The sequence below is a fragment of the Oncorhynchus tshawytscha genome, linkage group LG04 (genome assembly GCF_018296145.1).
Source record: "Oncorhynchus tshawytscha isolate Ot180627B linkage group LG04, Otsh_v2.0, whole genome shotgun sequence".
Classification (NCBI taxonomy): Eukaryota; Metazoa; Chordata; class Actinopteri; order Salmoniformes; family Salmonidae; genus Oncorhynchus; species Oncorhynchus tshawytscha.
The window spans coordinates 61399389-61425115 of record NC_056432.1 but is presented as its reverse complement, the minus strand read 5'-3'; the positions used below and the strand labels follow the sequence as shown (position 1 = coordinate 61425115).

Below are 25727 nucleotides of genomic sequence, written 5' to 3'. Positions count from 1 at the left end.
ACTCATATACAAAAAATGTATGCACCCATGACTGTACGTGACTGGATAAAAGCGTCTTCTAAATGCTATGTTATTATTTAAGGCTATGAGGTTGTCAATTTAAGCTGCACACAGCAAAATCATGAGTGTACATTGAACTCGGAGATTGTACATTGTATTATATCAGAATGTATATATGAGTCCAACTTAACTGGTGTTAAAATAACAGTTTTGAAAGTGTGAACTCTGTAGCAGATGTTAACAGTCAACTCCATCAGACAACATTTGTACTCTAGAAGTTTATTATATTTTAACACTGTAGGGTGTAAAGCCTTAATTGTATATTTACCAGTCTGCCTTTTGAGGGAATGATCGAGTTACCACCCATTACTGTGTTTGTTAGTGACAGAGTTTGTTGCATTTGTTCATTCACTTCCAGGCCTGTAGCCTTCACGAAGTGAGTGCCTATGTCTTATAGTTTAATTAAGATTAAACCCTTTATGACAATACATTACATACATCATATGGCCTTTCTTTGATGGGCTTGTTTCTCCCTAACACTGTGATCTGAAATTCGTGGCTCGCAAGCCACATCAGGCCTGCAAATTACATTATGCAGGCTGGCAAAGTATGTATCTTTCTGTAGAATAAGATCAATGTACATGCAAAAACACAGATATTGAAACAAACAATACTAAACATCAACCTGCAATAGAGCATGATGGTAAATATGATAATGATGGATGAGGTTTTGATTTTTTTTACACTACACAGTGTAAAAAATCTTTAACACTGTGAATGTAACACTTACAGTAAATATTTGCAGTGTAGAATTGAATCACAAAATGCACAACCATCTGGAAATACTCGACAACAAATATATTCCACACTAAATTATACATAAGCATTTTATTATGTTGGCATCAATTTAACATTATACATTTTCATGATTTAATGATGTACTATGCAGAAATCACTCTGCCATTTCCTGGTTGCTAAAATTGTAATCGTTTGCCTAATTTCAGTCTATGTGGCAAAACAAGCAAGTGTAGTGTAGAGAATCATTGTATCATCTAAACCACTGTGAAGTATATTTTCCATAACCAAAAATGTTGTATTTCCTGCTGTTTGAAGCTGGTGTACAAAACCGAAAGTAAAAGAAGCAAAAAGATACTTAAACGTGGGAAGCATAGAGATAGCACACATAGAACAGATCTACGGCGTCTTAGACTTGCTTTCAATGAGAATGACAGATCCATAACTTGCATATCTATAGGAGTTTTGTTGGGTCGCTCTAAAAGTTCCATATAACAGCTTTAAGTCATACATATCCTACTATTCGTGTGCACCAGAATGTGGAGAATTGGATCTGCTCATTCACTTTTAATCTTTCTTTTCAAGCATTTTCTAATGCATAAATATCTGACTATTGCAACAAGAAGAAGAAGAAGCACTGACACAACACCCAACAACATCAGGACAACATCTACAGAGTGGTAGGAGTACCAAGGCATTTTATAGGAGTCTGTACGCAGGTGAGCAGCACCTTTGTGTCTCATGACAAACTCAATCCAGAAGAGGGCAGTGTCCAGGGGTTCCATTGGCACGTCCCGGTGTAGCCTGGAGAGTCTCTGCATGTTCATCCTGTAGGACGGCTCATCCAGAACTTCCTGTAAGGCCTCTAGGAAGTTATTGTTCTTGTCTACTGTTGCCATGGATAAAAGCTTTGCTCCTCCTCTCTCTTTCAGACGAAGGAGGTTGTCATATTGATCATTAAACAGAGGTAGACCCACAACAGGAATTCCATGGTAAATAGCCTCTTGAACCCCATTTGTTCCTCCATGAGCTACAAACAGCCTTGTCTTAGGGTGTCCTAACAGATCATTCTGAGGCATCCAGTCAACTAGTAAGGTGTTGTTGCCCAGAGAAGCTGGCCTGTCTCCTTTGTGTCTCCAGATTACCTTCTGAGGCAGTTGAGAAAAAGCAGTAGCAATCACATCAGCTATATCATGTGGAAATTCAGTAACGAAAGTCCCCAAAGACATGATAATGACTCCATGTTCCCCAGAACTATGAACAAACTTCTCCAGTTCTTGGGGAAGAGGTTTGGCAGGATTACATTGGAACCCTCCCATATAGATAACATTAGGCATGGTGGGACGAGGAAATTCAAACACAAAGTCAATTCTCATGAGCCACAGATCAGCTCCTTGTAATAACTCTTTGAAGTCGACACCTGGTTGGAAAAACTCATCACAAACGGCCTGGTAATGTGGCCAGACAGTCAACCTGTCCCGAACAGTAAATAGCAAATATAAAAGCATGTTCTTTACTCTCTCTGTGAAAGTCATTTTGTCTGAGTGCCCTGATAAAATCATTGGAATATACGACATTGGTGATGGTGCAATAGTTAAATGTCCCTCTCCACTGATTGTCCACCGTACATTGTAGACTAGAGGTAGCTGAAGATAGTGAGCCACCAATAGACCTCCTCCCCATAATGGGTCAGTAAGCACCAGGTCATACTGGTTCTCCTTTAGGGTCTTTATTAAATCCTTGTCTTTCAACACAGCAGTTGCTAAGTCACTAGCATATTTATGAAACTTAGACCTGGCAGAGATCATCTCGATTTGCAAATGTATAAAGTTTAATACAGAGCTCGTTCCTCTCTCTATATCAATTACTTGTTTCAAAATTGGCTTTACAAATTCCTCATCCATACCGTCAGTGACAGGTATTGTAATAGAACTGTAGTAGGGTGATTCTTCTTTGATATACCAACTTTTTGTCATTCGTACCACTGTGATGGTGTGTCCCTGAGAGTGAAGAGCCTTGATCAAAATGTCCATGTTAACCCAGTGACTTCCCTCCCCAGGAAAGACCAGCAACTTCCCACCATGGCAAACTGAACCATACATAATCAACAGAAATAATAAAAGGCACAAAGTCATGCTTCCAATGTATGTCATCATTTATCTGAAATATAAAACAAACAGAGATAGGAAATCATATTCAGATTTAATAACACATTGAAAGGATTTTGACATATTGTCAGTTAGCTGATTATATATATATATATTCTCATTTATGTACAAGCATTTTGCTACACCTGCGATAATATCTGCTCAATATCCATATGCGACCAATTAATACAATTTGATTTGATACAAATCATGAAAGACCATGAAAGCTGTTCTCAATAGTGCCTTATTAATTCCCATTAGGGTTTTGAGAGTTTGAGACAATGAAGATTAAACTTTATTCTTCATTTAGATTCACATTTGATTCAGAATGTTAACAATATCTCACAATACCTTTCCTCCTTGTTTATGAACATTAAATTAATGTAAATATTATTCGCTTATTCAGTCTGGAGGTGAGATGCAGTGCAATATTACTTACCAGTTGATCTTCATATTATGTGTATGGAAGCCACGTGTAAAATGTGCAGTTAACTTTGGCTTTTGTGTGGCGTGTTGGTTTATAAGGGTTAAGTTAAGGTCAAAGTACTGCTTTTATGATTTCCTTTCCACTTCTTAAAGTCACAGTGATGGTTACTCAAAACACAGTGAGTGAACATGATTATAATTTGGATGCATAAAATTACACATTTAAATACTGTTTAACATTGCAGACACATTTCACAATGTCAAACAACAATATTTTCTCGTCCAAACATTTCAAGGAAGCCCTCAGAGTTACCCATATAGAACTACCTCGTGCTTTTTCTACCCCACACGATAGGGAGAATTGGAACCCTCCCATAAATTGGAACCCTCTATAGATAAAATTAGGCATGATGAGACGAGGGAACTCGAACACAAAGTCAACTCTCATGAGCCAATGACCAGCCCCTGTAATAACTCATAGAAGTCCACACCTGGTTGGAAAAACCCATTACAAACATCTTGGTAATGTGGCTGAATAAAAAATCTGTCTTGAGCTTCCTGAAAGCAAATAGAAAAGCACATTCTTTACTCTCTCTGTGAAGATAATTTTGTGTGAGAGCCCTGATCCAGTCATTGGAATATACGACATGGAGGATGGTGCAATGGCTTAACGTCCCTCTCCACTGTTTACCCACTGTACATTGTAGACTAGAGGTTCCTGAAGATAGTGAGCCACCGAAATACCAGCTCCCCATGTTGGGTCAGTAAACACCATACTGTCATACTGGCTCTCCTTTAGGGTCTTCATTAAATCCTTGTCTTCCAATACAGCAGTTGCCGTGTCACATTCCAGTCCATGAACCTTAGACATTGCAGAGAACATCTTGATTTGAAAATGTATAAAGTTTAATACAGAGCTCTTTCCTCTCTCTATATCAATTACTTTCTTCACGATTGGCTTTACAAATTCCTCATATTCCACATCATCAGTGACAGGTATTGTAATAAAACTGTAATGTAGAGACCCTTCTTTAATATACCAACTTTAGTTGTCAGTACCACTGTGACGGTGTGTCCCTGAGAGTGAAGAGCCTTGATCAGATTGTCCATGTTCAACCAGTGACTACCTTCTACGGGAAATAGTAGAATTTTCCCACCATCGTAGGTTCTCCAAGAAACAACCAGTAAAGATATGAGAAGGTATGAGTTTATGCTTCCATTATGGCTTACCATCTTTCATCTGAATGATAGGTGAAATCAGAAGGCGGGATGAACAGAATGCAAAACAACAACTCTTGTTTTTGTATCAGGTAGACTCTGACTGACTTATGTCCCCCAGTTTCTAACAGACTCACAGACTTTGGATGGTCTTTGGCACGGCGGTCAAGGAAGCCCTTGAGAGGCAGCCCCTAGAGTTAATAAAATAGAAAAAATGTATTAGTGGGGGGGTGGCACACGGAGAGTGTGGCTAAGTCAGGTAGGAGACCTGAGCCAACTCCCTGTGCTTACCGTGGAGAGAGGTGGGCCGGGCAGGCACCGTGTTATGCCGTGAGACGCACGGTGCCCCCGGTGCGCAGGCATAGCCCGGTGCGTTACATCGCAGCGCCTCATATCGGCTGGGCTAGAGTGGGCATCGAGCCAGGTGCCATGAAGCCGGCTCATCGCATCTGGTGTCCAGTGCATCTCCTTGGGCCAGGGTACATGGCACCAACCCTACGCATGGTGTCCCAGGTTCGCCAGCACAGCCCAGTGCGGTCTATTCCACCTCGCTGCACTGGCCTGGTGACGGGGAGTATCCAGCCAGGTAGGGTTGTGCAGGATCGGTGCTCGAGACCTCCAGTGCGCCTCCACGGTCCGGTCTATCCGGTGCCTCCTCCACGCACCAGGCCTCTGGTGGCAGTCCCACGCACCAGGCTGTCTCTCCGTCTCCTTCCTCCAGGTGCTCCCTCCTGTCCAGCGCTGCCAGAGTCTCCCGTCTGTCCTGAGCTGCCAGAGTCTCCCGTCTGTCCTGAGCTGCCAGAGTCTCCCGTCTGTCCTGAGCTGCCAGAGTCTCCCGTCTGTCCTGAGCTGCCAGAGTCTCCCGTCTGTCCTGAGCTGCCAGAGTCGCCCGTCTGTCCTGAGCTGCCAGAGTCGCCCGTCTGTCCTGAGCTGCCAGAGTCGCCCGTCTGTCCTGAGCTGCCAGAGTCGCCCGTCTGTCCTGAGCTGCCAGAGTCGCCCGTCTGTCCTGAGCTGCCAGAGTCGCCCGTCTGTCCTGAGCTGCCAGAGTCGCCCGTCTGTCTTGAGCTGCCAGCGTCGCCCGTCTGTCCTGAGCTGCCAGAGCAGCCCGTCAGTCAGGAGCTGCCAGAATCGCCCGTCACGCCGGCTCTGTCGGAGTCGCCCTTCACGTCGGCGCCGCCGGAGTCTCCCGCCTGTCCGGTGCTGCCGGAATCTCCCGTCCATTCGGGACCCGTTGCTAGGGTCCCCAGTCCGAGGTCGGCAGCGAGGGTCGCCGCTCGAAAGGCGCCATGGAGGCGGGCTAAGAATCGGTTAAAGACTATGCTGAAGCGGGGTCCATGTCACGCTCCAGAGCCGCCACCGTGGACAGACACCCACCCAGACCCTCCCCTATAGGTTCAGGTTTTGTGGCCGGAGTCCACACCTTTGGGGTGGGGGGGGGTACTGTCACGTTCTGACCTTAGTTTTGTTGTTATGTCTTTGTTTTAGCATGGTCAGGGCGTGAGTTGGGTGGGTTGTCTATGTTCGTTTTTCTATGTTGTGTTTTTGTGTTTGGCCTGGTATGGTTCTCAATCAGAGGCAGGTGTCGTTAGTTGTCTCTTATTGAGAACCATACTTAGGTAGCCTTTTCCCACTTGTGTTTCGTGGGTGATTGTTTCCTGTTTTGTTGTTTCCGTTTTCATTCACTTTGTTATTTTTATATTTTGTCGTGTTCAGTGATTATTAAAATGTCATGGACACTTACCACGCTGCGTATTGGTCCGATCCTTGCTACTCCTCAGGCGAAGAGGAGGAAAGCCGTTACAAGGTTAATGTTGACTTAAACATAAAAGGTAATGGGTCATATATATAAAAGGGTAATGGTAAAGGGTACTGTACACTTATTTACAAAGGGGTGGATTAAAAGTTATGAATTAACACCTGTTAACTATTAGCTAGTCTCATGTGGCCAGCCTTCCATAATCCTGTCTCCTTAACTGTGAGAAGCCTGTTTTTCAGAGGCAAGAAAGACACTAACCTGTAGAATTGTATTCATTGTTATACTTTACTTTGTGAGATATGCCTATAGGGAGGTATCCTCCTTTCAGAATATAAAACAATTGATTGTTAATTTAATCTATAAACAGATACAGCAACATAGAGACAATAATCCCTCATTCATTTACACAAATCAAAAATCATGATGGAACTAGAATCCATTGCAATTATAACTGGTCTCCCACACCCACGTGAATAAGTGTCTCTTTATCTGCACTGACTGTAGTGTCTCTGAAATTATTGTGCTCAGTGCACTTAGTCTCAGTTTAGTCTTATCCGCTGCCACCTGCATGGTTGGGGACGATGATGTTTGCCCATTTGTAGATGACAGGGATGAAGAGCAGAGCAGAGCCCAGTACTGAGACCAGGAGAAAGGTCCACAGGAACACACGATCCAGAACTTGAGCCACAAACTTCCAGTCCTGCACCACCTGGAGAGAGAGACCAAAACGCCCTTTAGACACCAACACATGACCTCGTTGACACAGGCTGGGAGGGCTTTGCACTCAGAGGTGCAGTTGCATGTGACAGAGGATGGAGACAAATATACAGTATGGAGATGATGAATATATAGAGAGAATTACAGTAAGACTTCAAAAACCTAAATTCAGTACTATAGAATTGATTTTGAATGGTGTTCAAGTCATAACAAGCAAACACAATATTCTCTCATGCCAACTTTGTCATTGATACTGAGGGGCAGACTGATTCTCTGTAACTCAATGGGATCTTACCTCTCTGACCTCGTTCTCCTTGACCACATGCATGGTGATGTAGCGGATAGAGTCCAAAGCAGCCTGCAGGTTATTCCTAGAGGAGAGATGAGGGGTGGACTCTGGTGAAGAACCCTGCGTAATGGCCCCTACTACCCCCTCTCTTCTTGCCAGTCCTGCCCACTCTCTCCCTGTCAGTCCTTCCCTGGCCCCGCCTGGGGTAGCATAGCGGTCCACGTGGCTGCGCATGCACAGCAGCTTAGGCAGCCTGTGCAGGAAGATACGGCGCACCCATGGCGCCATGCCTTGGTGCGTGGATGAGGAGCGGTGGTGGATGTTGATAGCGAAGACGGTGATGACAATTGAGAGCGTGACAAAGATCATGGTGAACACCAGGTACTCCCCGATAAGAGGGATGACCTTGGAGGAGGACGGAATAATCTCCTCGATCACGAGGAGGAAGACGGTGAGGGACACCAGCACAGAGGTGCACAGGGAGATCTTCTCCCCGCCGTTGGAGGGCAGGTAGAAGACCAGGATGGTGAGGAAGGAAAGGCCGATACAGGGGATAATGAGGAAGAGTGTGTAGAAGAGCGGCAGTCTACGGATGATAAAGGAGTAGGTGATGAAGGGGAAGTGGCAGGGACCGTCCATCCTCAGACCACGGCTGCCTGTCGCTTTCACTATCTCCCATTCACCATTGTCAAAGTAGTCCCTCTTATCTACATGGAAGTCCTCCAGGAGGATGTCAACCTATTGAATGAATAGAAGGTTAGAAAATATTAAACATCAACAGACGTGTCTTCCCTTCAACTCCCCAAAGTATAAACAAGAGATTAACACATTTCTAACATCAATTAAAGACTGTATGGTCATTTCTATACTGTAGACTGTTTCACAATGCTGTGTAGGCTACAACCTGTGAGCCATCATAGGTCCAGGAGCCAAACTTCATGGAGCAGTTCTGCAGGTCAAAGGGGAAGAAGGTGACATCAATGATGCAGGCTGACTTGTAGTTAGCGGGCTGTGTCCAGATGATGGTGCCATCATACTTGACAACAGCCTTGGTAACAGAGCCCTCAAAACGTCCATCGGCACTGTTAGAGGAAAGGGTTAACATCTATTTATCTTCTACGGGGTTGAATCGGGCTTTTCTTGATGTGTTGGATTAATTGAATTTGTGCTGTTCAAAATATAGTCTATGCTGTGTAGGGTTGCAAAGCTACCGGTAATTTCCCAAAGTTACTGGAATCTTCAATTTTGGTATTTAAAACATCTTACGTATTGTGGTCCCTGTACAGGAACCAAAATCAGCGGAAATTTCAGAGCGCCATCTGTAGTACTCGATAAAACTCAAACTTTCATTAAAACACACATGCAAGGTACTCAATTAAAGCTACACTCGTTGTGAATCTAGCCAACATGTCAGATTTGTAAAATGCTTTTCGGCGAAAGCATGAGAAGCTATTATCTGATAGCATGCACCCCCCGAAATACCTGAACGAGACCTAAACAAAAGATTTAGCGGTAGCCGGCGCTACACAAAACGCAGAAATAAAATATAAAACATTCATTACCTTTGACGAGCTTCTTTGTTGGCACTCCTATATGTCCCATAAACATCACAATTGGGTCTTTTTCCCGATTAAATCCGTCATTGTATACCCAAAATGTAAATTTATGAAGGCCGTCTGATCCAAGGAAAATTCACCTTTACAAGACGCAACGTCACTTTTTAAAATTAAAAAAGTTGCCTATAAACTTTTACAAATCACTTTAAACTACTTTTGTAAACCAACATTAGGTATTAATAAACGTTAATAATCGATCAAAATGATCACGGGGCGATCTGTATTCGATAGCAGCAAGACTTGAAATCATCGTCCATTTTTTTCACTTTCATAACTTCCTCGGTGCACCCCAAGACAGGAAGTGCCTATACGTCATCCCACCAAGGATAAACCTGCAATGAAATGCCAGTACTGGCGACATCGTGTGGAAGCTGTAGGCATTGTAAACGGAACCTCATCTATTTTCTATCGCCTTAGACAATACAAAGACTGGGGGATTAATATTTTTTTTGTGTTTTTGGTGAACAGTTTTCCCTGGGATTTTTACTCCTAAACACGTTCTGTTATAGCCACAGACATGATTTAACCAGTTTTAGAGACTTCAGAGTGTTTTCTATACACACATACTTATCATATGCATATACTATATTCCTGGCATGAGTAACAGGACGTTGAAATGTTGCGCGATTTTTAACAAAAAGTTGCGAAAAGCTGCGAAAATTCGCATCATCCCTAACAGGTTTTAACAGACAATCTATGGCAATCTATCGTAACTTTTGTAATTTATACTTGAAAAACGTATTTAAACAAAATAATGAATATATAGTATTAATGTATTATATCTGTGTCCATATTGTCCATGAGTTTCTAGTAGATAGACCATACGGTTCAAGAGAAAATAACCTAAGTCATTAAAAAGTATTTAAGCAACAAAAGCATTCTTTTCAATTAACTCTGCAACACAACTGCCACCAGTTTGACGCCAAAACACTGACAACAAACACATACTGACATAGTAAAAAATGTTGAAACCCTCATATTAAACACCAATGGTATTCACTAAATTGATGGTTTATATTTAGGTTAATGTTTTACAGCTTTTTCATTCTATTTTATGAATTTTTTTAATCATCTTATTAAATGATTTAAGATATTTTCTGTGATGAGGCCACTAAGACTGCATTTACACAATTCCGATTGTTTTAATTAATTGGTATTTTGAACAATCAGATCAACTCTGAAAAAGATCTGATGTGAAAAGATCTGATGTGATTGATCAAACGACCAATTAGTAGAAAAAAGATCAGAATTGGGCTTCCTGTGTAAAAACAGCCACAGAGGGCCAGAGATTGTTACAGACACCTGTGATAATCTGAAGTACCCAAAAGGGCCACTAGATGTCTTGTAATAGATTACATCAAATCCATGAAACATACCAAAATTCTGGTAGTTTACTGGTAAACTTAGAAAGTTTCCAGTATTATGCAGTGCTTGACTTGGGATGGAAGTAGTGGAGGAGCTGTATTATTCCAAGTCGGTACATTAGAGATTATGTTATAGAGACCTCTGATTATTCACTGTTAGTGGATTAAACTCATTTTCCATTACTTCTATATGACCTTTAACTAAAAAAAATTCAGGACTATTATTATAGCCTACATGAAAAAGTAAGCATTATTGACACTGGAAAGATGAAGTGTCTGATTCCATGTAGACCTACCATGTCTTTGTCCTGCTGGTGTGCCCTTGATCAAGGCACTTAGCCCCCCAGATAGAAATGGACTGTTAGTCACATGTTGTCAACATGTGGTCAACTCTCTATCTGGAGAGCAGGGTGTGCAGGCTTGGCTTTTTCAACATTACAACCAAATACTTTTGTCTCTATAAAAATGATTCTCTCATTCAACAAATGGATAAGGTAGGCTTCTTCAAAGCAAGGTATTAACTAGACCTGTTTATATATAAGGCACAAATATTTATGTTTTGAGGGAGATCTATGCACAAAAATGTATTTGTCAATTTCTTAGAATATTTTTACATTGTCGCAATTACATGTCTACTGTTTAATAGGGGGGAATCCCAGTTGTTTAACATTGCAGATAGGCTCTACAGTGCCGGTGGAAAGGCAACAACGAAATGAATGCTTAGTTAGCTATACGTTAGTTAACTAGCGAGATAACTGCTACAAGTTATATTTTGAATTGGTGATCTAGTTAGTCTGTCTGTCATTATGGAATACCTGCTGCTGGAATGTTGCGCTCTCTCTCCTCGGGCAACCCCACACTGGCACACACGCAACCCCACACTGGCACACACACACAACCCCACACTGGCACACACGCAACCCCACACTGGCACACACGCAACCCCACACTGGCAACCCCACACTGGCACACACGCAACCCCACACTGGCACACACGCAACACCACACTGGCACACACGCAACACCACACTGACACACACGTAACACCACACTGGCACACACGCAACCCCACACTGGCACACACGCAACACCACACTAACACACACGCAACACCACAGACATGCACTAAAGAGTCATTCCGATAATGGCTGATATGTAGTTATTTTTATTGATTGACCATATTTAAAAGTGTGCTTTTTTAAATTACATTCGAAACAATTATTCAACTAATTTTCATTACCTTACAAACCCTAATTTGACAGTTTGGAGCAGGATTCATGCCATTCAGCCTAGCACTTTTTCAATCTGCGCTATCTCGAACAGCCTATATTGGCACTCACAGATTCAGAGACTAGCGACAAATAAACTTGAACAAAGCAGAAACTCGCCATTGCTATTCAATGACGATCCCACCTTCATTCAGATTTTATCAACATTTTTTGGCTCGGTGTGTGAATCTGGGCCAGCGAAAGGCAACTTTGTTTTTAAAGAGGAGCTGTACGTTGTGCTAGTACGGCGTTCCGGACAGCTACGGCCCAAGTCAGGCACTGGTAATATACCCTCCCTTTGCAACCCTAATGTGGAGATTATATTGAACCGAAAGTGTTAGTTCAATATCAGTGCCATCTTTTGTTCTACTGTTGGCAGTCTGTCGGGCATGGTACTTACTTATCATAGAGCACAATGTCTGGGATCCAGATGGAGTCCGAGGGGACTCTGATGTTAGTGATGCCCAGGTAGTCATCAGGGTCCCAGCGTAGCTTCATGTCCAACCATTCCTAAACAGGAGAGAGAGAGAGAGAGAGAGAGAGAGAGAGAGAGAGGGATGAGTCATCTCTTTTTACAAGCGGATCCATTTGACAAGACTTTTGCTGGAGCTCGCCATGAATTACTTTTCTCCTCATGAGATACATTTGATTGCACTACACTATATACTGAGTGTACAAAACATTAAGAACACCTGCTCTTTCCAGGACATAGACTGACCAGGTGAATCCAGGTGAAAACTATGATCCCTTGTTGATGTCACTTGTTAAATCCACTTCAATCAGTGTAGATGAAGGGGAGGAGACAGGTTAAAGAAACAAATAAAGTAGATAGTAGGAGAGAAGCACTGACGTGGACAGAGCAATATCTTCAACCTTATGTCCTCATTCACCGCTGACAAATAGATGTGGCCATGCAGTGGTGTAAAGTACTTAAGTAAAAAATACTTTAAAGTACTACTTAAGTATTTTTTGGGTGTATCTGAACTTTTACTTTTACTTCACTACATTCCTAAAGAAAATTATACACTTTTTACTCCATACATTTTCCCTGACACCCAAAAGTACACGTTATATGCTTAGTAGGGCAGAAAATGGTCCAATTCGCACAATTATCAAGAGAACATCCCTGGTCATCCCTACTGCCTCTGGCGGACTCACTAAACAGAGAACATCCCTGGTCATCCCTACTGCCTCTGGCGGACTCACTAAACAGAGAACATCCCTGGTCATCCCTACTGCCTCTGGCGGACTCACTAAACAGAGAACATCCCTGGTCATCCCTACTGCCTCTGGCGGACTCACTAAACAGAGAACATCCCTGGTCATCCCTACTGCCTCTGGCGGACTCACTAAACAGAGAACATCCCTGGTCATCCCTACTGCCTCTGGCGGACTCACTAAACAGAGAACATCCCTGGTCATCCCTACTGCCTCTGGCGGACTCACTAAACAGAGAACATCCCTGGTCATCCCTACTGCCTCTGGCGGACTCACTAAACAGAGAACATCCCTGGTCATCCCTACTGCCTCTGGCGGACTCACTAAACAGAGAACATCCCTGGTCATCCCTACTGCCTCTGGCGGACTCACTAAACAGAGAACATCCCTGGTCATCCCTACTGCCTCTGGCGGACTCACTAAACAGAGAACATCCCTGGTCATCCCTACTGCCTCTGGCGGACTCACTAAACAGAGAACATCCCTGGTCATCCCTACTGCCTCTGGCGGACTCACTAAACAGAGAACATCCCTGGTCATCCCTACTGCCTCTGGCGGACTCACTAAACAGAGAACATCCCTGGTCATCCCTACTGCCTCTGGCGGACTCACTAAACAGAGAACATCCCTGGTCATCCCTACTGCCTCTGGCGGACTCACTAAACAGAGAACATCCCTGGTCATCCCTACTGCCTCTGGCGGACTCACTAAACAGAGAACATCCCTGGTCATCCCTACTGCCTCTGGCGGACTCACTAAACAGAGAACATCCCTGGTCATCCCTACTGCCTCTGGCGGACTCACTAAACAGAGAACATCCCTGGTCATCCCTTCTGCCTCTGGCGGACTCACTAAACAGAGAACATCCCTGGTCATCCCTACTGCCTCTGGCGGACTCACTAAACAGAGAACATCCCTGGTCATCCCTACTGCCTCTGGCAGACTCACTAAACAGAGAACATCCCTGGTCATCCCTACTGCCTCTGGCGGACTCACTAAACAGAGAACATCCCTGGTCATCCCTACTGCCTCTGGCGGACTCACTAAACAGAGAACATCCCTGGTCATCCCTACTGCCTCTGGCGGACTCACTAAACACAAATGCTTTATTTGTAAACAATGTCTGAGTGTTGGAGTGTGACCCTGGCTATCTGTAAAATAAATTGTGCCATCTGGTTTGCTTAATAGAAGGAATTTTAAATTATTCATACTTTTTACTTTCGACACTTAAGTATATTTTAGCAATTACATTTACTTTTGAAACTTAAGAATATTTAAAACCAAATACTTTTCGACTTTTACTGAAGTAGTATTTTATTGGGTGACTCACTTTTACTTGAGTCTTTTTCTATTAAGGTATCTTTACTTTTACTCAAGTATGAGTATTTAGTACTTTTTCCACCACTGTGGCCATGTTAGCTATTGCCCTCTGTCCTCTGATTTGCATGGAGTTGTTTGTCATTGTGGCAGACTTGGGAGAGGCTGACCTGCAGACCCTGGTCTGGAGTGATGATTCCCTGGCTGCAGAGAGCCGATGCAGTCAGAGGATATGAATTAAGCTGCCAAGAGGGCTGGGTGGCAAGGCAGGATGCCGGGGGGCGGGAGTTGCAAAGTGGGTGGCTCGTGTGGGCACAAGGGAAGGTGGAGGAGGGTGGGGAGAAATGAAGATGTGAGCTTTTCGTGAAATGCCACCAGAACAAGGGGACATGCAGGGGGAAGGGAGGTTGATTGTTACTCTAAATGCCATGTCGCCTTTGTATGTCTAGCTGACGCTGCTGTAGAGCAGTGGTTCCCAACCTTTTTTGGTTATTGTACTCACAACTGAATTTTGCTTTGCCTGGAGTACCCCTGAAGTACCCGCTTATGTGCATGTAACCCTGTGGACTTATGAGTCTTTTCAATTACCCCCTCTGGATAGGCCAAGTACCCCCGGGGGTCCTAGTACCCCTGGTTGGGAACCACTGCTGTAGAGTGTTGTGAATTATACAATGGGTGGGTCTAATCCTGGACGCTGATTGGTTAAAACCGCATTCCAGTCGGTGTCTATTCCACAAGTTACCACCGGCTAAAGCTGTGACGTTGAAATGCCTATTTGCACTGTTCAATCTCACTGTGCAATCCACTGTCTCATCAGCCCAGCCAGACAATTTATAAACATGACCTCCAATGTAAAAAGCACCTAGACATTGTCTCCCATTTCTTTTAGACTAGCATTTGGTTTTCAATAGTGGATATTTGTATAAACCTTGCTGTCTGTCTCTCTGACATTTGTACCTTTGTTTAATTTAGAAATTTGATCTCCAGCTGTGCCATAGTAATGAACTTGTAGGGGTCGGGAGTAGGGACAAGACAGACAAGCAGGCAGCTTTTCTCAGCCAGTCAATTTTTGGGGGGATATATACAAAGAAATGTCATTAGAAACAGGTAAAATAAATGAAGTGCAGCTAGTTTGCGGTCTTTCCAGCTTCAGTTTGAAGTGATTGTGTTAGCTTTGTTGTTGGCTAACTCCTCTGAACAACAGTGTTCTGACGAGCGAGCACATTTTCTATGGCAGGTGAAATCGCGCATCATCATTGTTATGGATGTATCCAAATGAATGTCACGACTGGGTCGCGTCCATAGATACAGAACAAAAATACTTAACAACTGGGTCCCATCTCTGAGAACCAAACCGATAGAATGAACAACCAGCCGGCTTGGGTAGAAACACCTAGATTTGTGTCAGGACTATATCTTGTGGAACGATGAAATAGTATGAATAAATTCCTCAAAATAACTTTTTAATTAAAATATATAACTTTTTATTAAAATAATATATATAATCATAATATAAATATGTTGGTAACCCATTGTATAAAGGTGACAATGCCCTCAAAGACGGTGATTGGAGGACATATTGGCATGGTTTGCCAGCACTCGACTTCGTCTCGGGCCTAACAACCCCCATGCTAATTTATCCTCCAAACACTGGCTTCTCAGGAAATATCACTTAATTATACTATACCCCCCAAATATTTTTAAGATCTTGCCTGTTTCATCCACACATTGGTTGTCATCAACTGGTTCTTCTCGTCCTGTAATGGAGAGAGCATACTGTAAAGGTTTTATCTGTACCTTTGTGTTGTTATACAGTCAGTATGTTTGTAAATTTGTTAAAAAACAGAATGTAAATGAGTCTAAATGTATTTATAGTGATATATTCTTTGCAGTGATGTAATGTACTTTAGTAAAAAATACTTTAAACTACTCAAGTAGTTTTTTGGGGTATCTGTACTTTGCTGTTTATATTTTTGATAACGTTTACTTTTACTTCACTACATTCCTGAAGAAAATAATGTACTTTTTACAGAATACATTTTCCCTGACACCCAAAAGTACTCATTACATTTTGAATGCTTAGCAGGACAGGAAAATGGTCCAATGCACACACTTAGAAGAAAAGATCTGTCACGCCCTGACCTTAGTTGTCTATGTTTTATGTATTAGTTTGGTCAGGTCAGGGTGTGACGAGGATGGGTATGCTTGTTTGTCCTGTCTAGGGTTTTTTGTTTTTCTAGGGGTGTTTGTCAGTCTAGGTTTATTATAGGTCTATGGTGGCCTGAATTGGTTCCCAATCAGAGACAGCTGTTTATCGTTGTCTCTGATTGGGGATCCTATTAAGGTTGCCATTTGCAATTTTGGTTTGGTGGGTTATTGTCTATGTGTAGTTGCCTGTCAGCACTTGTTAGTGTAGCGTCACGGTCGTTTTGTTAAAAGAAGAATGTATTCTTATCACGCCTTGGTCTCCTCGTTATGATGAACATGACAACATCGCTGGTCATCCCTACTGCCATTGATCTGGCGGCCTCACTAAACACACATTCTTTATTTGTAAGGAATGTCTGAGTGTTGAATTGTGCCCCTGGCTACTGATAAATAAATTAAAAAAACTAGAAAATGGTGCTGTCTGGTTTGCTTAATTTAAACAATTTAAAATGGTTTATACTTTTGATACTTAAGTATATTTTAAACCAAATACTTTCAGACTTTTACTCAAGTAGTATTTTACTGGATTACTTTCACTTTTACTTGAGTCATTAAGGTATCTTTACTTTTACTCAAGTATGACAATTGAGTACTTTTTCCTCCACTGATTCTTTGCCTTGAAAGTCCAGCTTGGATTGACAAACATCAAAATAATCATCAGGAAGACACAAACCACAATATCCCATAATATTCATATTTTTCTCACCACGTCCACTAGCTGGGAGATGGCCAGTCCAAATCTGACCCGTACTGTGCCGTTGAGGTATTCCACAGGCCTCACCCATTTCTGGTAGTTTCTAAAGAGGTTCTTGAACAGTTTGTCCTCTGTCTTGGCATAGGAGGACAGTTTAGGGATTCCTATAGAGGCAGGGAAACACCACATTAGCCTGCATCATGTCAGCGACGTGTTAACAGGGGGTATTATCCTGGTAACAGCTCATGGCCATTGTTCAGCCCAGCTAAAGCACATTGACAATGATTCATAGTCCCTGGCACCTGACACTTTGCCAATAACCCCATCAATCTCCAGTTTAACGTGCAGGAAATCACCCCAGGGTTCTCAGCATCATCATCAGCATCATCATCAATCACATCTCTGGTCCCTGTTTACCCTCAGACCAGGACCAGACATTCGCTATCTAGAGAGGAAGAAAGCTAACTGTCACTTTGCCATGGCAACATCGTCAATACCTTTTATTCATGATTTGGTGTTTTCCACTCCTCATGGAAGGAGACCAAGGTCAAGTGTGTCCTTCCTGTTAGAATTCTCTGCAAACTAGTATGTTTGATCAGATTTGTTGGTGTGTATAACAGAGGTATAATTCTATTTACAGGGTGGATTTTTGAATAATATGTTTTATTGTTTTTTCCATCAAATGAATCATCCTCTTCCTCCCTGGACAAGACTCCTCTGCTACCAATACAGAGTGGTGCTTCATCCCCAGTTCTTCACCATGGAAGTAGGCCTATAAACAATCTAACAGTGATTAAAGGTAAAAGTCACTTGGCTGGGGTTCAGGCAATAAAGGCTGTCCAAACCTTTAAAAGCTAATGAAGGTTTGGCACAGTATAAACTAAAGATAGTTGCATTTGTGCACCAATTTCCTCCGTAATTGATGACTCACTGTCTGCCGGCTGCATAGACATGGAGAGATTAAATATGACTCCATTGTTCCATGTGTGTGATGCCACCACTAGTGTCAGGTGGGAAGGTTTCAATAGTGTGGGCTGCCTAGTCAGCCTCCTACCATCATCCAACACTAATGTGTTTCTTCCTATCAGCTCTGTTCTATTTAGTGTCTCTCTCTGTACATCCTCAGTCAGTCATCCCCCGCTCTGGTCTAATTGAATTTGTCTCCGTGTGTTTTCTATCTGGATTATGAGGAAGGAAGCCCCAATGAGTTTCACTCTCCATAACTTCATTACAGATGGATCTGATGTTGTGACTGTGCTTGATGGATACCTCATTGTATCAGTGCATCAGCTGGCCTCTGTGGCATGCTGGTATCCATGACAGCCTGGTGGTGTAGGCCCTAGTGGAGTTGATGATGGAGAGAAAGGCTAGAGGGTGAAGCTTTAGATTAGGTGAGGTCTTTGTGCCCCCTAAGGACTAACTGGGTTTTTAGACAGAGAGAGACCGAAGGTGCACCTTTCATATTAAAGACATCAGCCGTCACTCTAGTCCACATACAACTGCTGACTGGGAGGGAAATCTAGAGTTAGCCTCTGTAAATGCAGAATTAAGCACAAGCAAATCTCAGGATTCAATTATTATATTCAGCACTTTAGTTCAAACGAAGGATGTAACGTTGCTGTATTACTGCTGGAAACAGCTCTCCAGCTCAGAGAAAACGAAGAAGTATTGATTAAATTCTTGAGGGACATAATGCTCTTAAATCATTCCCCACGTGCTTATGGGCTTATTTTATGTGCGTTCAATATGGCTGTAAATTTACCTGAGGATGACAGGCCCAATGCGGGGCCGACTACAGTTAACACCCCTGTGTCATCCTCAGGCTCAGGATCAATAGCAGCATTCTGAGACCTCCTCAGTCAATATCACTGGGATTAGCAGATTCATCATCTTTACACGTTCTGTCTCTCAGCACAGCTTCCTGCAGAAAATCCTGCTTCATGTCTGGCTTCTCTGGGAGATTCTGAACACTACCCTTTGTGAAAACCAATATAAATATAATCCAACAATGTGTCATATAACACCTACAGTACAACCATCATCTATTGTATGTCATTACAAGTAGTAACTTAGCAATGAGCTAAGTAATACTTTTTAAATAAGATTTATATGAAATACAAATCATTTAAGTAGGTAAAGACAACTCGTGCTAAATCTCTTCTGCAGCTGACTCTGTTGTCCTTCATTAGACTAACACCAGCAAGTATGCTGAGAACCACGGGACACTGTTGATTTAAACTGAGCATAGACATCTATATCAAATCAGAGGGGAAGAGTCTGCCCAACTGGAAAATCCTCACAGAACAAGGACATTACATACATGGACTACATTATAGTTGCTTCCTTTGATTTCTGTAGTGGAGCAACAATTCAGCATGCATTGTCATGATAGAATGATAAACACAATCTAAAGACCCCTTCCCAACCCTTTACAATATATCTAATCCAGTGTATAGATTGTGTTATAAATGCTCAGTCTTACACTACTGTTCAAAAGTTTGGGGTCACTTAGACATTTCCTTGTTTTTGAAAGAAAAACACTTTTTTTGTCCATTAAAATAACATCAAATTGATCAGAAATATAGTGTTGACATTGTTAATGTTGTAAATTAATATTGTAGCTGGAAATGGAAGATTTTAGTCACCATAGCAGCACCCACTCGTAGCACGCACTCCAGCAGGTATATCTGGTCAACCCCAAAGCCAATTCCTCTTTGGCTGCCTTTCCTTACAGTTCTCTGCTGCCAATGACTGGTACAAACTGCAAAAATCACTGAAGCTGGAGACCCATATCTCCCTCACTAGCTTTAAGCACCAGCTGTCAGAGCAGCTCACAGATCACTGCACCTGTACATAGCCCATGTGTAGCCCATCCAACTACCTCATCCCCATACTGTATTTATTTATCTTGCTCCTTTTCACCCCAGTATCTCTACTTACACATTCATCTTCTGCACATCTACCATTCCTGTGTTTAATTGCTATATTGTAATTACTTCACCACAATGGCCTATTTATTGCCTTACCTCCCTTATCTTACCTCATCTGCACACACTGTATATATACTTTTCTACTGTATTATTGACTGTATGTTTGTTCATTTCATGTGTAACTGTGTTGTTGTATGTGTCGAACTGCTTTGCTTTATCTTGGCCAGGTCGCAGTTGTAAATGAGAACTTGTTCTCAACTAGCCTACCTGGTTAAATAAAGGTGAAATAAAATAAATAAAAATGTTTAATAGAATATCTACATAGGCGTTCTAATTGATCATTAGAAAACCCTTTTGCAAATATGTTAGCACAGCTGAAAACTGATGTTCTGATTAAAGAAGCAATAAAACTGTCCTTCTTTAGACAGTTTGAGTATCTGGAGCATCAGCATCTGTGGGTTCGGTTACCGGCTCAAACTGGCCAGAAACAAAGACCTTTCTTCTGCTGGCCTTTTAGGCAGAGTTGCAAAGAAAAAGCCACATTTCAGACTGGCCAATAAAAAGAAAAGATTAAGATGGGCAAAAGAACACAGACACTGGACAGAGGAACTCTGCCTAGAAGGCCAGCATCCCGGAGTCGCCTCTTCACTGTAGACTTTGAGACTGGTGTTTTGCGGGTACTATTTAATGAAGCTGCCAGTTGAGGACTTGTGAGTCGTCTGTTTTTCAGACTAAACACTCTAATGTACTTGTCCTCTTGCTCAGTTGTGCACCGGGGCCTCCCACTCCTCTTTTTACTCTGGTTAGAGACCGTTTGCGCTGTTCTGTGAAGGGAGTAGTACACAGCGTTGTACAAGAGCTTCAGTTTCTTGGCAATTTCTTGCATGGAATAGCCTTCATTTCTCAGAACAAGAATAGACTGACGAGATTCAGAAGAAGAATACGTTATTTGTTTTTGTCCATTTTGAGCCTGTAATCGAACCCACAAATGCTGTTGCTCCAGATACTCAACTAGTCTAAAGAAGGTCAGTTTTATTGCTTCTTTAATCAGAATAACAGTTTTCAGTTGTGCTAACATAATTGCAAAAGGGTTTTCTAATGATCAATTAGCCTTTTAAAATAATACACTTGGATTAGCTCACACAACGTGCCATTGGAACACAGGAGTGATGGTTGCTGAAAATGGGCCTCTGTACGCCAATGTAGATATTCCATTAAAATAGTAATTTACAACATTAACAATGTCTACACTGTACTTCTGATCAATTTTATGTTATTTAAATGGACAAAAAAAGCTTTTATTTAAAAAAAAAAGACATTTGTAAGTGACCTCAAACTTTTGAACGGTAGTGTATCTACAATTAGTGTAACCTGATTGTGTGGCCAGTGAGGCATTAGGCCAGTCTATCTCTCCAGAGGATCCCTGGCTGTGTACTGTACTGATGAAAGATGTGAATATTTTATGAGTCACCTCGAAAATGTGGGGTTTACAAAAACACCCGAAGAGATGACAGAATAAAATCTGTCACCTTACACATCTCCTAACCCTCTTCTGCTGTCTACACAGCCCATGTTATTTAACCCAGTCCGCTAACGAAGGACGGAATTTCATAAGAGGAGCTCCATTACATGTTTCCATTTTAGTTATTTAGCAGACGCTCACGCTCTTATTCAAAACAAATTACAGTGAGCGTCAAACGAGAATCAATCTTGTTTCTGCACAGGTTGGCATGGAGGAGGCAGCCGTGTGGAGCTATCTGGGCTGGCCAGCTATCTGGGCTTATATTTCTGATATTGTCTGGACAGAGTTATTAGAACTCTGAGGTTCTTTCCCCAAGTCGTTAATAGAGATATTTCTTCCCTTATTCAGCTCATCACCTCTCCCAGCTGAACAGAAGGTCACCAACCACAGGAAATTACTGCACTAAACCAGACAGGGCTGCGTATCATATATACTGAATTAACTGAGAACAGGAAACCAAATCACTCACTGTCATAACAAAGGTTGGCAAAGTCTCTGAGACCATACACTTTGATTAGAAATCTACTTAAAAGGGAAATTAGGTTGGAATATATTGAGTGGTCATACTGACATTACTCAGCCCATCTGTTAATGACCATCCCTCATCAGTTCCTCTTTTAATTTAATATTCGTCTCAGCTGGCGTTGCCTCTTCACTATCTCCCACCCTCAGATTTCCCATCTTCCCTGCAGCTCATCTCCTTATCATCCTGTTCCCAGTAGATGATCCTAGTTGTGCAGAGTGGGTATCTCTCAGTCTGATAACATCTCTGATGGCCCATCACTCTGAGAGTGTCTTTCATGTCCTCCACGGTGGTACTGTGAGGAGAACTTACCCAGAGAGTGACACAGGTGGCAGCAGCAGTATGACAGCAGCAGGAGTAGAGTGGTGGCCGCTGGCCCAACTCTCAGCATGATATCAGAGGGGGCTCCAGATCCACACAGCCAGGGAGCAGTCCCTCAGGCAGCCATGACTACAACACAACTAGAGTCTAGGAAAACACAGCACAACACAGTGCACAAACAGAGGAAGTTATGGGATATGTATGCATCCGTTTAGATACCTTACATGTACACACAAACATGGATACAGGTACGCACTGCATACACATAGAAACTAATTTGCACATTTGCAAACACACACATTTCATCTTACACATTTCACAAATACACACATGCACAACAGTGTACATGCAAACACATTACACTCACCTGCTTGGATGTAGTGAACACACACAAACCCATTCACATTTGATCACAAACAGACATACTGTGCATATCACACCTGCATCCTCTATTCCTATCCACTCAACACACAATCTATCCTGAATGCAGCGTGAGAGTCCAGACAGTGTGTCGGCAGACAGACAAGCAGCGCTGCTCTCTAGTTTTCCTCCATTCCATGCAGCCCTGCCTCAGCTCAGACAGACGATGCTTCAGTCTCTTGCTGCTGCCTCTAAATGAACGGTAGCACGCTCTCTCTCCTCCTTTTCCTCCTCCTCAACCTCCTCCAGAAAACCAGCCCCCCTTTCTCTCCTCTCTCTCCTCCTTCGCCTCCTCCTCCTCCTCAACCTCCTCCAGAAAGCCAACCCCCCTCTCTCTCCCAGAAGAGTCTGATCACTAATCACTATCAGGTATCTTCCCCAGCAGCACACTGCCTGCAGCCTGTAGCCTATCCACAGCCAAGTGTCTACACTGCAAGCCCTGCCCTAGCAGCACTACCTATATAGATCCAGCACACTGATGTTGTTCTCTCTTTTTCTCTCCCCACAGACAGTGGCTAGCAGCGAGTCTGCCTCAGCCATACGTCTAACTAAGGTAACTTAAGGCTGTTGCTTCAGGTTTAATGGCAGGGTTAATAGGGATGGAGGAGCATGTGTGTATCTGTATGTGTGTTGAGAGCTTCTCTAATAAACAGCATCCATACCCCTGATACTACTGTAGCTGGAGTACCTGTGGGAAGAGAATATTCGGATTTTGAGATGTTATTTTGTGTGTGTGTGTGTATGCATGTCTGTGAGTCACATTGTCTCACATCATATATTTGACAGTCGTCTGCACTGATGGGTTGAGGGACGAGCATTGTGTAGGAGTGACGCCATCTAGTGTGAGACACGGGTCTATGATGATTACGCCTTGTGAGAGGGACAGCAAATGGAAAATACTGGAAGGAAAAAACCTCTTCTGCCTAGCCCATGGGTCATGGTGTGTGTGGAGAAGTGGTAATACTGTATGGTGCAGCCAGCCTACCACTCTTTCCCTCCTCTCCCCTCCTCCTCCCCTCTCCCCCTCTGCTGGGAGATATGATGATGGCGGCTTGTCTATTACTAAGCTCTGTCTCCCTCTTCCATTAGACTGAGCTTTCTATAGAAACACTAACCAAATTAGCCTGCCACATATTCTCCTTCTTTGTTCTCTTTCTCTATGTATGCCTCAGTCTTGTCTTATTATTCATTTGTGTGTCTTAGTTCATATTTTCATGTTGGCATAACAAACCAGTGGAAATAATTGGCTGACACTTTGTTTGAATAAATATAGCTTTAATATAGCTTATTCAAGCTTGGTTTGTTTTTATTGAATAAAAGGTCAAATAATGTCATCTACATCTTTGCTAGGCTCAAAGATAGCACCCAGACTGCAGACTGCATCAAATGAAGTTCAAAACCAAATCAGTATTTAAAAAACACATCTTGGCATACGCCTAGGTGTACAGTATTAATATCCTCAGACTCTATTCACATGTCATATACTACAGTATAGCATTACAGTATAGCACTACTGTATAGCACAACTATAAGGCACTACAGTATAGCACTACAGTATGGCACTACTGTATGGCACTACTGTATAGCACTACTGTATAGCACTACTGTACAGCATTACTGTATAGCACTACTGTAAGGCACTACTATATAGCCCTACTGTATAGGACTACTGTATAGCCCTACTGTATAGCACTACTATATAGCTGTCACGTTCATTATAAGGATCGGACCAAGGCGCAGAGTGGTATGTGTACATTCTTATGTATTTAAAGAATGAACACTGAACAAACTAACAAAATAACAAAACGAAACGTGAAGCTATACAAACGAGTGCTGACAGGCACATAGACAAGATCCCACAAAACACAAAGGGGAAATGGCTGATCCCCCAATCAGAGACAACGATAAACAGCTGTCTCTGATTGAGAACCATATCAGGCCAACATAGAGATACAAAAAACCCTAGACCTACAACAACCCTAGACATACAAAAACCCTAGACAATACGAAAACTAGCGTACCCACCCTAGTCACACCCTGACCTAACCAAAATATCAAGAAAACAGAGATATCCAAGGTCAGGGCGTGACAATAGCCCTACTGTATAGCACTACTATATAGCACTACAGTATAGCACTACTACAGTATCATGGTGTCTTCTCTGTTCAGCAGACTGTACACAGGGTCCTGTTTTTCTTTCTCTTTCTTTGTTTTGGTCACTTTGGCATAGATGGCAGTTTCACCCTGCTGTTCTGGTCTTTTCACTGAGGGGAGAGGTTGCTAGATTTAGTCAATCATGCTGGATACTGAATGTAGAGAAAGTTAACTGAGTGTTCTGAGAATTAAGTGTCTGTGGGAAACCAAATCGCTACAGTCAAATGTATCTTTATATAAATATAGCTACCTCAGTGCACTGTAGTTTGAGTTTTGTGGGACTTTGAGTTGTGTTATGAGTCTTTGCTCACATTGCCTTCCTCTGTCTGCAGGCCTGTTGGTCTCTGTGTGTATGTGGCTAAACATTCATCAACCTGTGTAGTATCTGGTTACGTGGGATGCTCAGGAGTGCCTCTACGTCAGTATAACAGACAACAGATAAAAATAGGTATGACATGAACCTACCTTTGTAACCCATCAGACAGTACATGTTACGTATTCTATTCTACTTGTTTCTTTTTTAGTACCCACCTCTAGTTATTACACTGTGCAGTGCCTCATTTCCTGTAGGATCAGTTGGAGAGCTGCAGAAACAGAAAATGAACTTCATACTCATAAATGTAAATATGTAATAATTAGAGAAATATCAACAATAAGCCTCATCCATGTCCCTGATACTGAAGGAAATGTACGAGCGGGATTGCAAACAAAGAGAAACTCACATTACACCAGCCGCGACTAGAACATCCAGCATATGAAAATCAAAGACAGAAAACATGCAGTATAACTTAGTACTTAAATAACTTAAGAAAATGAACAATATG

At 42.5% G+C, this 25727-nt stretch overlaps 2 protein-coding genes across 2 annotated transcripts; both read right to left on the bottom strand.

Moving 5' to 3' along the window:
• Nucleotides 1-724: 724 nt before the first annotated feature.
• LOC112235760 (UDP-glucuronosyltransferase 2A1-like) lies at nt 725-3458 on the bottom strand. The gene is made up of 2 exons (XM_042321286.1): nt 3382-3458; nt 725-2955 (listed from the first exon to the last, which is right to left on the bottom strand). Exon 2 carries the CDS (start codon nt 2949-2951, stop codon nt 1353-1355), a length of 1599 nt encoding a protein of 532 aa, XP_042177220.1. The 5' UTR covers nt 2952-2955; nt 3382-3458; the 3' UTR covers nt 725-1352.
• A 3150-nt stretch (nt 3459-6608) lies between these two features.
• Nucleotides 6609-23141, bottom strand: LOC112264043 (neuronal acetylcholine receptor subunit alpha-5-like). Its single transcript, XM_024440647.2, has 8 exons — nt 22697-23141; nt 22321-22476; nt 17046-17197; nt 15844-15888; nt 11997-12106; nt 8253-8430; nt 7355-8086; nt 6609-7051 (listed from the first exon to the last, which is right to left on the bottom strand). Exons 2-8 carry the CDS (start codon nt 22397-22399, stop codon nt 6893-6895), a joined length of 1455 nt encoding a protein of 484 aa, XP_024296415.1. The 5' UTR covers nt 22400-22476; nt 22697-23141; the 3' UTR covers nt 6609-6892.
• Between the last annotated feature and the right edge of the window lie 2586 nt (nt 23142-25727).

What these genes read in the sequence shown, in the direction of transcription:
- LOC112235760 (XM_042321286.1), bottom strand. Translation starts at nt 2,951, where the DNA reads ATGATGACATACATTGGAAGCATGACTTTGTGCCTTTTATTATTTCTG.
- LOC112264043 (XM_024440647.2), bottom strand. Translation starts at nt 22,399, where the DNA reads ATGCTGAGAGTTGGGCCAGCGGCCACCACTCTACTCCTGCTGCTGTCA. An exon ending in TCTCCCAGCTAGTGGACGTG is followed by an intron (nt 15,889 to 17,045) that starts GTGAGAAAAATA and finishes TCTCCATTACAG; the next exon opens with GACGAGAAGAACCAGTTGAT. An exon ending in GACATTGTGCTCTATGATAA is followed by an intron (nt 8,431 to 11,996) that starts GTAAGTACCATG and finishes TTCCTCTAACAG; the next exon opens with TGCCGATGGACGTTTTGAGG.